The 16,341-nt window shown below is 33.4% G+C and overlaps 1 protein-coding gene across 1 annotated transcript; it reads left to right on the forward strand.

Annotated features, from left to right (window-relative positions):
* Positions 1–297: 297 nt before the first annotated feature.
* On the forward strand, positions 298–12,774 carry LOC148278583 (uncharacterized). The gene is made up of 6 exons (XM_088231188.1): positions 298–542; positions 705–921; positions 4,240–4,369; positions 5,117–6,587; positions 7,056–7,294; positions 8,694–12,774. The coding sequence occupies exons 1-6, from the start codon at positions 474–476 to the stop codon at positions 12,562–12,564; spliced, it is 5,997 nt and encodes a 1,998-aa protein (XP_088087314.1). The 5' UTR covers positions 298–473; the 3' UTR covers positions 12,565–12,774.
* The last annotated feature ends 3,567 nt before the right edge of the window (positions 12,775–16,341 follow it).

The raw sequence follows: 16,341 nt of genomic DNA on the forward strand, positions 1-16,341 counted from the left end.
TCCTTTTTCGTTTTCTACATCCATCTGCATTAGCATCGTAATTTTTTTTCTCGTCTTTGCACTTTTGCTTTGCTTATATACCTAAAACCTCAGAATAATAATTCCCGGCCTCGTTTTACTATGAGGTCAAAACCAATGCAGCGCCTCTTTCTATTTTTTTTTTGAAAAGCTAGAAAAAAATATTTATAATTTATTTCGTAATTATTAGTAAGTAAGTAGGCCCCTGTGGAAAAGATCATAAGACAAACGAAGAAAAAGAAGAGTGGCTAGCCATAGAGAAACGTAAACTTCAAAAATGTTTGTTGTTTGAATTCCAACGTTTGTAATGTTTGACAGTTATGATTTTATTTAGATCTACGTTTTACAAAATAATTTTGACTGCCGGACATGTCTGTACGCGAGCTAAAATTTAAATGAAATATTATCATCTAAGATACTTTCAAAACGCTTACGGTTGAACTATCACAAAAAACATGATTTCCGATGCCGAAACCCTCAAGGCTAATGAATATGTGAGAAGACGAATTTTAAGGCTACGACAGGTATTTTAACTTGAAATACTTTATTTTCATAAATAAAAATATAAAACTAAAATAATTTCGTTTAAAAATGAAAGAGTTTGTGTATTGTTACACTTCACTTTTATTTTGACATTTGAACAATAACAACGATACTGAGTAGTTTGTGTGTCCGTATTTGTCTAGGTGCGGGAGCAGTCAAAAAACATCGCCAAGCAAATACGAATGAAAGTCAACGATGAAAAATCAAAACAGAATTCAAAAATTAATTCGGCCATAAAACGTGATTTTGAAAACCTACAAAATAAAACTATTGATCACTTGAAGGTAGATTTTGAGAATAGACTGTCTAACATTGGCACCGGCCATGCAGGAGCGATTGACGAAGATCTCGCAGAAATAGGTAATATTTTAATTAAGTCATATTATTTTAATTTATATTTGAACCACTACTTTGTGGTTATTCATTATAATAAAATAAATATAAAACTGCTTTTTGTATTTATTTAATTATATTATTATCTAGCGTTTGTTTTTCCAAGCGTCAAAATTACACCACAGAGCCCACAGAATTTTTAAATTAGTTTATTTCTCAAATACATTTTTTTCTTATTCAGGTTTTTATTTATAAAATTTTAATGACGAAGCTAGTCAAAGTATACTTAATATAAAAAAGTTTTGTTGAACGCATATTTAATAAAAATAAGTTCTTCGGCCTCATGGTGTAATGGTGAGCGCGTTTGCCTACCATGTAAGAGGTCTCGGGTTCGATTCCCGACATGGTTGATATGAAATATTTATTTAAAAGGGTGGTTTTACACTACAATATTTCATAAGCCCTGGACTGACACCTAAAGTCTAAGACTGATCATCTTACCTTCATGTAACAAAAATGATCAAGATATGCTGCGATTGGTGTACCAATGCAGTGCCCTATGCACCATTAGGTGCGGAAAGGTAATGAGAAAGGTGATTGGTGCTAGTTCAGTTAATGTATTCAAAAACCACCTAGATGCACACAAATTTATAATGTTTAATAACCATGTACACTTGATATAAACATATCAGCTAAATAGCTGCTAGTGTATTATTAATAATAATAATAATGAATCACTATATTCATTAAAACAAAAAATCCCACGTAGGCATGATCATCTCCATATTGGTTACAATATTTGAGTTTGTCCAAATGTTCGTAGACTCACTAAAATCAACAAATGGAAGAATTGAAGAAATATGGATGTTCAAACGTAGGCAAAATGGTGAATGTTACACAGTGTGTAAAGTGGCCACTTAAACCAGCCAATGACAGGTCATAAGCCCTGTAAATGCCTAGACTTCCATATTTATTTATTTAACTTTTTGTACATAATGTTATTTGTACATTGGCGGGCATATTCCCTTATTTAAGGTATTCTCCATCCCTGTTTTAATTTGTTAATCTCCATCTTGGTATTTTCGGAAGAGGAATTATGTAAATCTAGGCAGTTACAGGGCTGGGCTCCAGTGTACATAATGTTATTTGTACTTTTTTGTACATAATGTTATTTGTACATTGGCGGGCATATTCCCTTATTTAAGGTATTCTCCATCCCTGTTTTAATTTGTTAATCTCCATCTTGGTATTTTCGGAAGAGGAATTATGTAAATCTAGGCAGTTACAGGGCTGGGCTATCTGGGTAAATTAATAACATATTTTAAACATATAATGCACATTACAGCTTTAACGTTCATTATTATTTTTATTTTTAAGTTTCCGGTGCAGCTTGCTTAAGCTTAGACTATACCCTGCCTCCGTAATCTATAAATGTGAATGCACTACGATTAATGATATGAACCATAAAAGCATTCAGACGGATTAAAAAATAAATAAAAACAAATTGTAAAAAATAAATAAAAACAAATTGTAAAAAGAAATCATTATTTTGTATACATTCTCACATTTCTAATTGTTTATCTCCATTAAATTCTCTTGTGCAAAATTACAAAACTTATGCAGCACTCTGTCTTTATAATCCGGCACTTAACTTTTCCTGTCCTGCCGGTAATCCAGGATTTTAATACAGGCAGCTATCACGCAGGTAGCTCGGTAATTTTGAGCGTGAATTGGAGACAAGTGACTGCTTGTCGCGAGTTTTAGTTTATGCTAGCACTTCAATTGTGTGTATGTACTAATGTATAAGTCCAAGGTCCAAAGTTAGATAGATTAGAAATTTGAGAAATAAATAGGATAAAAAATAATAACAAAAGAATTTTAATAAATCAGCAGATAGAATTAAAAAACTCACCCTTATTAGCCCCCTTAGTTGTACCCTGTACATTGTAATAAAACAATAAATATTTTCATAAAATAGAATCCTCTCTTACAGTACACCGCCAACACAGTTTCAATAATTTGTGCCTCTCTGTTTCATTGAAATATTACGTATTGTATTTCTTTCAACTTATTTATTAATATACACGGCACACAGTGCCTTTTACCTTAAAAATATACATATTAAAAATAATATAAACATTTCAATATAATGTGAAAAACTTAAAATTAAATACAAAAGTATTATTTTACATAAATACTATATATAACACAGTAGTTTTGTATAATGAACATATTTAGATAAAAAAATAATAATTAAACAATGTGTGCAGATAATAATTTAAAAGGAAAAGAATTTATAGATATTTTTCTTTAAAAGGTACAAAATATAAGTATATTAAATACAATAAAATTCTTTTGTCTCAAAAAAAAAATAGTTATAATAATGACAATTAAAGTAATTTAAAAAATAAGTATACACGTAAATATGGTACACAATAGTACCCATACAAAAGTAAACATAGAAAGCACTATAATCTAAAAAATGTATGTTATTGTTCATCATCTTTGAAATGATTAAATAGAATTGATTTATATAAGCTATACTTTAAGTGAAAAATATCAGAAAAGTCGGAACAGTTATTGCCGAGTACATGGAGTCGATTCAGAATAGCATTATACGAGTATACGGTTCGCGAATTGTTGCAACTAAACGGAGGTACTTGACGAGTCATTCGTCCAGGTACCTTGAAGTTAATGAGTGCTAATAGATTTGGGCAGTTCCATGTAAAGTTTACAATCTTAAATAAATTCAGTAAACCTACACTTAAGATAATATTTAATTTATATTAATTATCCTTACACTGTATAATATTTACCAGTCTGAAGATGACCATTAGAGGGTGAAAGCGCTAATTGGTCGAACAAATAAAAAGTGTACCAAGTATTTTTAATTAGTAACTTGTACGTAAATATAAGTTATTACATCAGTACAATACAGCATATAATATAATGCAATAAAACATGGCTTCTGCCATTTAAATGCGTCATTATTTGTGATATCCTTTGATCCAGCAGTGCTCTGGTCTGATATCTGCCGGATTAACGAGAGACTACTGTACTTTATAAAAATATACAGTTCTCTAATAAAAATTGCCCTTGAAAAATAGGCAATGTAATTATTTTACTTTATCTTTAAATGTTTAATTTACTTTTCTCACTGTGTAAAATTCACCATTTTTCTTTGTTTAATCATCCTTATTTTTCAATTATTCATTTGGTTATTTTTGTGAAGTGATAGACCCGAAACCTTTATTGAAGTCGGTGAGATTCTTTAATATTATTTCACCTTCTAAAAATGTTTTCTTTACATTTGTTTACATCATGTGTGAATTTTCTGACAAACAGAATGGAATGTACATAAACAAATAAAGCGAAGTGACGCATCAGAGAGGGGATCAAGAGCTGCTTCCGTTCTTGAAAAAGAAAAATCTGAGAAAAATTCTGCACGAGTTTTACCACGGAAACAGTCAGCGAGGTAATTTTATAATAATTTTGTATTCTGTTCCAAATTATTGAAGTACATTGGTGAACTTACGTAAACAGACAACTTTCAACCTACCAAGAAGCGGATTAATAATAATTAGTCCGATTTTCACCCTTCTGTTAAAGTAATGAAGAAATAGTTATTATGTAATGATAATAATTAACAAAAATCAATACAGCAAAAATATAAGTTTTACTTTGACCTTTTTTCAGTCTGCCAGTTTTAAAAATTAAAATGTATTTCGAGACTTACATATATTATATTTGAGATATTTTAAATAATTTATGGCTAATATGCAATTATATTCTGAATCCAAGCGGATGAAGAATACAATTCTGTGTGTGAAATAGAAACAAAACTCTTGATGGGTGTTTTGTGATGGACTCTCAGGTAAAAGTCCTAAAAAGGGGAATCGAGTGGAGATCAGTCCACCTCGTTGTGTAGTGGTCAGCGCATTCGTCTACCATCCTTGAGGTCATCGGTTTGATTCCTGATAGGGTGGACATGAAATATGAATTTTTAAGGTTGTTCAAACTGAAATATTTTATTGTTTCTGGACTGGCACCTGAAGCGTAAGACTGACCACCTTGCCTTCATGTAACATATGATCAAAATATACTGGATGTGGAAAAGGGAATTATGAAAATGCAATAATTGTTTAATCTATTTTTATCTGTCACATGTTAGTAATGGTGGGAAAAGGCATCATTGACATTATTAAGTGTTTTTATTTTCTAGATACATCCAACGCAAGAAGCCACCATCAATTTTAAAGAAAAAATTGCCGACTGTGAGCTCAGCTTCGGATAAAATACCAGATTATTATTCGGAAAATGACCTCTCCGAGAGTGAATGCGCCAATTTTGATACACGCTTTGAAATAGAAAACCAAAAACTAAAAAATATCTCATCGAATATAAATGACAAAGTTATGCGAGAAAGTTTCACATCAGGGAGAACTTCTGAAAACAGCCCTGTCAAGTCGCAAAGGAGTATTTTAAAAATCAATACAGAACCAGAAATTATCGTGGAAAAGTGTAATGAAGATTTCAAAGATAGAGACGATATTCGACCGAACTCTAGTGTTACTGAATCTTCTAACGTCAACATTGTTCCCCCAGTATTTAGAACAGCTCCAGCGGATACATTAAGACAACTCAAAGTTACAGAAAACCATTCAAACAGTACCTCCACAGGAGAAACGATACAAAAATTTAGCCGACAGTATAACCGAGACATTGAAGGAGAAGAATCTATTTCAACACCATCGGATGTCGTAAGTGCACAAAGGCTTCAAAAAATGTCGAGAGACAATCCATTCAACGCCATCTCTGAACACATCAGGCAAAGAAAACATCTCGACCATCAACCAATGTATAATAAACCAAATTCGCATTCCAAACAAGGCTCTAACAACGTCCATTCAATAAGGGATTTCATACAACACGTACGGCATGCGCCACTTTACAGTGACAAACCGACCATTCCCAACTTACCGGAAAATTATAAGAAATATCCGCACGATAATGAAGATTATCATCCGTGTAGAAAAAGAGAAACGGATCTATTTGCACCTTCGGAAGATTGGATTCCATCCTCGAGCCGATTAACCGATAAACAGCCTTGCGTCACAGGCTGTAAATGTCCCGCTAGTTTTTGCGGAGAAAAGAAAAACGACGTGAGAGAAATCGGTAGCAAAAAACCATTGCGTGGAATTTTGTCGCAAACTGCTTCTAGATCAACGGTTCCAAGTCATAAAAATATTAGATACCTTACAGGAAAGCCAACGGTTCGATGCAAACCGCAGATATCTACTGTCAAAGAAAAATCCCAACAGTTAGACACCCACTTGAAAAAATCTAGAATAAGCCCTGTACGAAAAAGCACATGTGAATCTATGAACAGTCCAAAAATTATCAAAAGCTACGATCAAAGCAACAAATTATCAAATAATGTATTGATTGACAGTGCGGGGTTGGTCGAAAGGCTCCGTAAGGAAGGGAAAAATGCGTACGAATTAGCTAAAGAAGAAATGTTGGAAGCTGATAGAGCAACGTCCGGTTTGAATGATTATTTTATAGCCGAGGCAAGAAGGATTCGAGGAAAACGAGCAATGGACAAAGTTACCTTGGAGAGAGACTGTGAAAATATCAAGAAGGAACTTGATGCTCTCAACAAGGAACAAAGACTAAAAGGAAGAAATTTACCAGTAAGTTAGATTTTTTACATTGTGAATATTAAGTTGAAATTATTTTAAATACCATAAATTTCAGATTGAACGATCTTGCCATTGATCACTATGGAATGCTAAATTGATTGAATCAGTATTCATCTTCCTTGCGCCTGGATGCCAACCCTCTTATCAAATCTTAGTATGATGATTAAAACCATATTATAATGATTTGAATGCATGACTTGTCAATTTGTAGCATTAATGGAGGAGGATAAAACATGTGTTTCTTGTGGGTAACTCACAAATGCTGATTTTAAAGTAACCTATTTATAATAATAACCCCACAATATGACTATAACATATGGATAGAGCCAAGACTCGGATTTGAACGGATTTAAATACGTATTGAAAATAAAAACATTTCCAATTCTATCTAAAATGTCTAATCTTAAAGTTTTACTAGTCCTTTAATAAATATAACCTCGATCCTGTTAATTTTTTCAGGCGTCCGCTCACATGTTTGACGATCGTCAAAGGGAGAAAGAGGCACTTCGCCAAAGACAAATGGAGAAAGCATTTGAGCAAATCACTCGTGGTACCAAAGTTCATCGCCATCCTATTCCCGTCGATGCTCCCGTAGTGCAACCGTATCGCGAGTCACCTAGTAAAAGGAAACCCTTCAATGAGAAGCGAAGCGACTCGGAATGCATATGCTCTGACCAAGAGGTGACTAAAGATCGCAGGTATTAATACTTAAGTATTTATTTTTTATAAATAATATTTTGAATTAACTAATGTTAGTACGTAACCACTTACTGACTTTTTATGTCTTATCGGTTTCGAGACATACCTGTCTCTTTGTGGGGACACTCACTACACCAACATGCAAAAACTAAAATACACTTTCACCTTTGCCATCATAGAAAAATGATATTCCCTTAATTTTTTATTTAAAAATTAACCAATCGTGTAACTTTCAATCTCCTAGCCCCTCCCTCCCCAAAACCCCTCCCCAAACCTCCGCCCACATCCATTCTCCAACAACCCACTAAATATTAATAACCTAATTTTAGTGCAAGTATTTCCTGAATTTGGTCAGGCCATGTCTTTCTCGGTTTTCTTCGTTATCTGGTACCATCAATATTCACATTTCAAATCTTTTTAGCAGTTCTTTCATGCCCAAACCAACGCAGAACTCTTTTCTTGGTTTTGACGATAATGCTTATCTCAGCCCTACATAATGCACGAATCTCAACATTTGTACATCTGAGACAAACATTTTTTTACCGAGGTTTATTTTAGTGCATCGTTCACCTTCCTTTCAATATTTTTCTCACTATTTTCATCCTACTAAACATACCTACAAATTAGGTGTTTCGTACTCTCGTAGGACGAACAGCATGTATTACATTACTGCGCCACACTTGTACACAATGTTTGTTAAAAGTGCACTCGGCAGGCATGACATGACCCCAACTGGGAGCCATTTTGTATGTCCTCGCTGTTAAACCCGAAAATTATTATTATTGATTTATTTGACAAATTGTAGTCTGCATTACTTTACGGGCTGTTTAGCCCATTACGTAATGCAGACCATAAATGTAAGTTAGAAGTTAATGAATAGAAAGCAGATAGTTGCCGATATATACAGAAAAATAGATCCATATTATCCGCAGAAGTCGCATTCAGCAAGTGAATTGTCCATTAAATCATTACTTGTTTTTTACACATTGCTAGTTATTTCAATCATATCATAAAAATCCATTCTAAATATTCAACATTATTCCCGATTATAACCTCCCATAATCACTTTACTGGTTTATAAGGACGCTATTGATTATTTCTATTCTAATTACTTTTGCCTTTATCTTTGTGTGTATTGAAGTTGGTGATTACCTTAAATTGTATTAAATGAATAGTTCAAACAAGATAATAAAATGCAATATGATAGTGTGGATTGTTTTCCTAATAATTAATTAAAAACCAGTTAGCCTTTAGTAAACACTTAACAAATTTGTGTATATTATTAACTGGATATAACTAGGGAGCTAGACTGTGTTTTCACTCATATTTTAGTAATATAACATTGCTCATTTTCCTATCTGTATTTAATTTATTTGTATTGGTTCTTTTTTTTTTTAGATTACCTGAAAGGAACATATCATCTGTGAATGTCGGCTCCTGGGATGTTGGTTCTGTTTACGCAACAGAATTAGACGAAATACCCACCAGGGACAGTGACAATAGCACTGTGAAGTCCATCATTCTTCCCCCCCCGACAAGAGCCGACAAAAATCAAGGCATGAACATCGATAGAGTGATGAGCCTGGTAGAGAAACAAAAGGAACAACTCTTGAGAGAAGTATCCAGATTGAATAGAGACAATTTAGAGCGAGCGAAGAGCCCCAAGATAGATAAATCAAAAAGCCCCAAAAGGAATGATCCGAAGAACAAAGAAACAGAATTCGAAGAGTCAAATTCTTCGACAGAAGAATGTGAGAAATCTCCGAGTAAACGAGTCAAAAAGAAAGTCAAAAGTCAATCCCCTAAGAGGAAATCTCAAGTCTCGAGATGTGCGAGTGTAGAGAGTGTTAAATCACACCGGCAGCAAAATGCTCAAGTCTCCAGCTCCTCCAGTACTATCTCATTTCAAGGGCTTCAGATTCTAATCGAAGTAAAGAAGGGATCCCAAGAGGGCTCCGCTAGAACTGAAGGACAAAAAAGCAAAAGCACCAAAGGGCGAGAGTACCAAGATTCTTCCACAGAAATGTCCATCACAGCTTCTCAGTTTGTTTCCAAAAAGGAGGTTTATGTTAAAGAAAGTAGCAATTCACGCCTCAGGTTCGACTCTTCCGAATCGACAACCTACATGAGCCCTCCGGAACAGTTTACTTCTAAGGCAATCAGAACTTTATTCGGCCCGGGGGTTTCTTCCAAAAATTCGGAAACTCAAACTTCTCTCAATGAAAAGCCTAAAAAACCCACAAAGTCAAAAGATGATAGATGTCAATGGGTCACAGAGAGTCCAAATAATGTCAAACAATCAGCGCAAGAAAAAAGGAGAGATGTTTCGGAATCATCTAAGTCTGAAAAATATTACGAAACTGAGAGCACCGTTAGTCAAATTAGTATCAATAGAGTTTCTTCTCTTTCGCAGAATGGAACTTCTCGTAAAAGTTCCGCAGAAAAGGGCATCCAAGTTAGCTCGTCTCTTCGAATGTCATCCGAGGTTTTACAATCCTCGCAAAGTGTTCTCAAGGGATCAAATAAGAAAACAGTTCCGGAGCTCGATCCCACGATGAAAATGTATATTAGGCGTCTTCTGGAAATGTCTAAAGCGGGCGTCAACAAACTGAATATAGATGTAAGTGATGTTTCCACTCCCAGTAGTTCAGTCGTCAATACGAGTTCCAACAACGCTCCATTATTGAACTCGAGGTTGTGCGATAAAATTGAAAAGTTAAGAACATTCATAGATGACAATTACACTTTACTGGAGGAGTTTGGTAAAGAAAATAATTTTGATCGTAACTATAGATACAAACACCTTCCTGTTACCGAATCAAAATCATCAAATTCGATTGATAACCAGACAACAGCTAAGGATACTCAATCTTCTAACTATGTTGAATCACCGAGAAAACAAAAGAAAATAGAGGCTAAACCAGCTAAAAAAAATATAGTCAAGCATTCAAAAAATATTGGGACATTGAAAAAGAAAAAAACTCATGTTACTAAAAAATTGCCAGTTGTGAAATTAGCAATTAAAAATGATGAACCCTCAATACTTTCCCCTAGAGTTGTTGGTAATAGTATAGACACAATTTGCAGTGATCTTAACAAATGTGATTTAATGGCTGGATCCAGTAGAAAAGAGTCACCTAAACTTATAATGTCACCAACAGTGAGTCCTAATGTACAGAAACACGGCAAATCTGGAGGAAAGAAAAGCTGTCAAAGTGACACAGAAACAAATGTTGATGGAGCTGATAGAAAATCATTAACGGAATCGGATAGTAAAAGTTCTTCTTTGGGAACAGCTGATGAAAAACCGCTACTAAGTGTAGGTAAACAAAAGAAAACTGAAAAATATGTTCAGCTAAGTGCAGAATGCTCTCAGAGAATCAGTAACTTGTCCCAAATGCTGGAGCAGATTAGAAAAGACAAACAAACAACCTTATCTTCATCCAGCAGTCCTTCGAGTGAGGAAGTGGCCCCGAATTCTTCCAAGAAGCAGACAGAGGACTCATCGAGTGAAGCTGAAAATATCGGTTACGTACCACTCCTGGCCGATATACCGAAACCTCAAAACAACAATGAACCGAGCAGGGTAAGTAGTATTGAAATCCCAGCATCAGAAGTGTGGGAATACCACATCCCTCCGTTGGGACTGAAGAAAGGCAAGAAAACTGACTACGAAATTTACTTGGAAAGTTTTGATAATTCTTGCGGTGAAACACCCGAGAGAAGACAGAAATCTCCTGCGGCATTAACGAGGAATCCCATTATGAGAAATTTCAATGTAGATATGTGTACGCCGCATGAACTGTCTACTATCGTAGAATGTGATACGCCAATAACAGCGCGTAATGCCAGCGGCGTATCCAAACATGTTGAGATGTCACCAGTTTCAATAAGATCATTCAAAACAGTATCAGATAAAAATTCCCTGCCATGTGTTTACTATGATCACTCACAGAAATCCAAGAATAGTGTTACAAAACGAGAAGATTCTCAACGTCAAGATTCTGATTTGCCAAAAGTGAATTACAATATAAGTGCTTCTAATGTCGGACAGGGTAAAATGATAGGAAAAGAAAGCGTAGATGGTTCAGTGAAATTGACACCTTTCCTCTCTTTCCAAGATTACATAAAAGGCAACAGCGGAGACATTATCGATATAGAAGAAAATTTGGGTGATACGACTTTACTTATCAAAGATAGCGACAACCTAGAAATGTTGTCGTTATCATCTGATGATACATTGCCGGATATTATTCCAGAAATGATAAAAAGGAATCTGATACGCAATGCCCCCTCTCCTGAGAGCTCTAGCGATTGCAGTGTCGAAAATTCTAGTACTTCTGTTAATAATTCCACTCCGCACATGATCCCGTTGAATATCTCACCACCAAAATCGAGAAGGCGTAAAACTGACGACAAAAACCTTCACTCTATATCAGGCATCAAGGTCTTGGGCGACACTTCTTCCAACTGTTCTATCTCGGACAAATCAACGTCCGAATTAGAGAAAGCATTGAAAAGTATGGGAATCAGTTGGGGAGTATCAACTTTAAAGAAAACAAAAGAAACAATGGCTCTCTCTTCCAGTTCATCTTCGATACCTAAGGACAAAAGACAACACCCCCGGTCATCGAGTGAGAATTTACAAAGCAAAGATATTCTAGCCGAACTAGTTAACATGACCGGTAGCAGTGTCGGACTTAATACACTGCTAGAAGAACTCAATTTATCGGAAGATTTTATTTTTAAAAACAACTCGTCGGCTAATGTATCAAAAGTGTCTCTTAACAATGAGTTGGAAGCGTTACTTCGCAGAATCGAAGCTGTTAAATCGGCCATCACACCGAACACAGAAAAGAATCAGGATCGTAAATCCAGTGAGAAGAAACATACTAGGCAGAGTATGCCCGAAGAATTGAATGAAAAAAATGGGAGGCACTCTCTTAAAAATGGGAATCCTAGTTTCAAAGTAAACTTATTCTCCGAAGAAGCCAGTCTAAGCGGACTTCAAGGTAGTAGGGACAAGACGCATCATCGTACATCAACTCCCGTACAACTGAAGTCACTATCCCGACATTCCAGTACAGCGAGTAGTTCGCACCACGCATCCAATGGACTGTTTGGCATCGAGAGTGATTTGTCATCTGTCAAGAATATTTCCCAAGCGGAAACAAATGCGTCCGGGGAAGAAAAGGACGGTCTATTTGTTCCTAATATGAGTCTCAAGTTTGGCAAGTTATTTGATACGACAATCAAGAGTGACAAGTAATGTAATAAACAATTCGTTTTGTATTCTTTGAAAAGTTTGAAAGTTTGCACTGCATTTGGGGTACTGATGCAGTGCCCTTTGCACCATTAGATGTGTATAAGGGTAACAAGGAATGAACCTCACCTGTTGTTGTATTTTTAGCTGCACAGTAAAACCTCTTTTTTACGTTTTTCAAAGGAGTGTGGAAAAACTCAGTGAGGAAATGAAAAATGTATGAAACAAATCGGAAAGCTACATAAAAACAAAATTAATGTGTGAAGTGAATATTTTTACTTATCTCCAATGATTTCATTAAAAGATTTTTGATATAGATTTATATATGTAGGTAAATAGTCAAATGACACATGAAAATAAATATAATTATTTGCGTAAAATCCAAACAATGATTTTTCTTTCATCTTTTTTTCTATAGCAACACTTAAAATTGCTGAAATTTCAATTGTCCTCGTTAGATCTAATTTAGATCGCGGAAAAACTGTTTCATACTTTTATGTTTTATGATAATTTTTTTAACTGTCTTCTTTTCTCATTGTGTTTATAACTTTCTATTGCTACATTTTCAAACTTTCTGCTTCGTAATTTGATAAAAAGACTTCATTAAATTTCATTCATTACTCTCCAAAGGAAGACAAAACACAAAAAGGTCAATTACACTGCACCTGCTTTGAATTTAGTTTAAAACAACACTTTACCCTTTATTAGTTGTTTAACTGCTTTTATTCTTAACTTTGGGGCACACACTATGGCGCCCGATATTATTTTGGCTTTTTTGACATATCAAATGAATTTTTAAAACGTGACGGGGTGATGAAAAATGTAAAAAAAACATAACTGTGGGAAATCTTTGTATGAAAATATATGAAGAAAAATGGACCTGAACATTTCAATGTAAAAAGCGGGAAAATGTAAAATGGAGGGTTGTAAAAGCGACGTTTTACTGAAATTATTAATATAACTATATATTTGGGACAAAACTGCATTTATCTTTGTTTTATATGTTTGTATTACATTCGAATTTCCGCATCTAAATAAAAATGTTAATTTAAAAATCATACTTGTATATGTAATTATTTATTAATCCTAGTTTTTAAACTTAAAAATAATTTTTCATATTGTATAGTATATATTAAGAAGTTGTAACATTTACATATGTGAAGCTTTAATGTGTATATTTGACATTCCTATATTTATGTTGTGTGTATTGATGAAATATTTGTGTAATATATAAAAAAAATGGTATTGCTGTAAATAAAGAACCTCAAATAAAATTGTACTTTCTAAAAATCTTTGTTTTTGTTAAATTAAAATAATAATTGAATGATCTTTCTTTTTCTTTAATTCTCACAGACAAACTTAAAACATTGTTGATAAATCCAAAATGTTCAAAGTATTTTTTTTTGCAACAATAACTGTGATAAGTGATTGACAACACCTGTCAAAGTGCTCTTCCTTTTTGACGTTTTTTTCTGTTTTAAGTGTTCTTTGAGTTTTAAAAACTGTGATAATCTTTTCCTTTGGTGCTTCAGTATCCTTTACATATATGTATTTCTGCACCTCAGAGGCAGACGGATGCAAATCCAGAATTTGATGAAATGACATTTCAATTTTCATATCCAGTTTATGATCATGTCCATTGATTTTAAAGAAATTTAAGTCTTATAATGAATAAACCGATATGTTAAGATACTGAATAATAAATTATTAGAAATCACTTGGAGAAAGTAGATTCTTTAGGCGTGTGTTGAACATTTTACATTTGGATTTGCATCTGTCTGCCTCTGAGGTACAGATTTTTTTTTACATATTTCGTTTTTTTTTAAAAATAAATTCACAAAGAACTTTATTCACAGATTAATTTAAACAATTTTTTTCTTTTCTTTCTAATTAAGTAATATTTAATTAGAAAAAATACATACTTTATCTTTTAATTATAGATTAAAATGAGAAACCTCCAGATCTCTCTGATGGAATCCAAATTCCAAATGATCCATCCCTAATAGGGAAAGATTCTTTTTTTAAACATTTTAAAAGTAATAAAGGTCTATGAAACACTGCCCAGTAAAAATCTTCCACCTGTTGACAAAAGTCAAGAAGGAAAACATTTTTGAGAAGGTAATATGAAATTCTAGGCATTTACAGGGCTTATGACCTGTCATTGGCTGGTTTAAGTGGCCACTTTACACACTGTGTAATATTCTGCCAATGTTTATACATCCACATTTAATCAACTCTTCCATCTGTTCACTTTTGTGAAGTAAAGGAGCTGAAACCTTTATCATGTGGGTGAGATTCATCCGGTTGAATCAAATCACCCCTACTAGGCAACGCCTGAAAACAATTTTCCAATTTTTATACTTCTTCTTTTACCGGGTAGCTAATTCAACCATGTTTGAGTATGTCCAAATGCTTGCAGACTAGCTGGATTCATATCTAAATATGTTGCACGGGGAAAACATTTTTGAGAAGGGAATATGGAAGTCTAGGCATTTACAGGGCTTATGACCTGTCATTGGCTGGTTTAAGTGGCCACTTTACACACTGTGTAACATTCACCATTCTGCCAATGTTTGAACATTCACATTTCTTAAGGGGTTTATACCCTATAAATGCCTAGACTTCCATACTCCCTTCTCAAAAATGTTTTCCCTCTCTGTTGCAGCATATTTGGATATGAATGACTCCCTAGGGAGAAAATTCAGCCAGTCTGCAAGCATTTGGACATATTCGAACATTGTTGAACAAAATTTACATCCATGATCCATGGGTGTCAGCTCATACGACACAGTTTAATATGTGAAACTGAATTTCGATATGAAAGTTTACGTGAATATGTAACTATTGTTTTTCTTATTCATAAACAAAAATATTTCAGAATAATAATAATATATATAAATAATAAATAAATAAAACAAAATTTCATGCTGTAGTTAATTTACTTTCAGTGTAATAATTTTGTACTGTAAGAAATTAATTTCAATAATATCAAAATGAACTAAACATAGCTTCAAAATTATAACATTTTGCACAGTAGACATGACATCGAGATCACAACACATTTGGTTAAAAACACAAATATGAAAATGTTAGTGAATAAATAATGTGCATTTTCAAATCATAATAATTTAATTAACTACTTATTACAATAAGAAATAAATATTCATAATCTACGCCTGTCTCACAAAAAAAAATGTTTCAAGTTCGTTAGACAATAATAAACATAGGTGATGTGATGCTTTAAGAAATTTGTAATATGTACATACATAATCACACAAACACACTAGTATGTATTGTACGTGTATTTAATGTATTTCTGTGGATATCTGTCATTGGTTTTATTCTCTGTATATTTTATTTGTTATATTTTTGTTACATGTATTACTGTTGATATCCCCAATAAAAAATAATATATAAATAAATAAAAAAATAACTCCCTACAGTAACACAAATCTCATAACAAGTATAACTTTTTATTACAAGAAGTCTCTTCATACTATACATTAATTCTGGAAGAATTTTATAATTTAATCATTAAATAAATATAGCCAAACAATAAAAATATATATTTGCTCTAAATCATTTACAGTTTATACAACAATGCAATAAATATGTTGTAGACATACACATAAATGGTACTCAATAGTATTTGCTACTTACGACTAACTTTTTTGTGTAATTTCTTTAGTCACTCCCTCGTTATCACATCTTTGATTCTAAAATATAAATAATGTGGACTTACTCTGTATTTGTACATATAATACAGTTAATATTTTATTGTAT

This window comes from Micrasema longulum, unplaced genomic scaffold (assembly GCF_059751315.1).
Source record: "Micrasema longulum isolate JH-2025_06_02 unplaced genomic scaffold, ASM5975131v1 h1tg000859l, whole genome shotgun sequence".
Classification (NCBI taxonomy): Eukaryota; Metazoa; Arthropoda; class Insecta; order Trichoptera; family Brachycentridae; genus Micrasema; species Micrasema longulum.

What these genes read in the sequence shown, in the direction of transcription:
- LOC148278583 (XM_088231188.1), top strand. Translation starts at nt 474, where the DNA reads ATGATTTCCGATGCCGAAACCCTCAAGGCTAATGAATATGTGAGAAGA. An exon ending in CCACGGAAACAGTCAGCGAG is followed by an intron (nt 4,370 to 5,116) that starts GTAATTTTATAA and finishes TTTATTTTCTAG; the next exon opens with ATACATCCAACGCAAGAAGC. An exon ending in TAAAAGGAAGAAATTTACCA is followed by an intron (nt 6,588 to 7,055) that starts GTAAGTTAGATT and finishes TAATTTTTTCAG; the next exon opens with GCGTCCGCTCACATGTTTGA.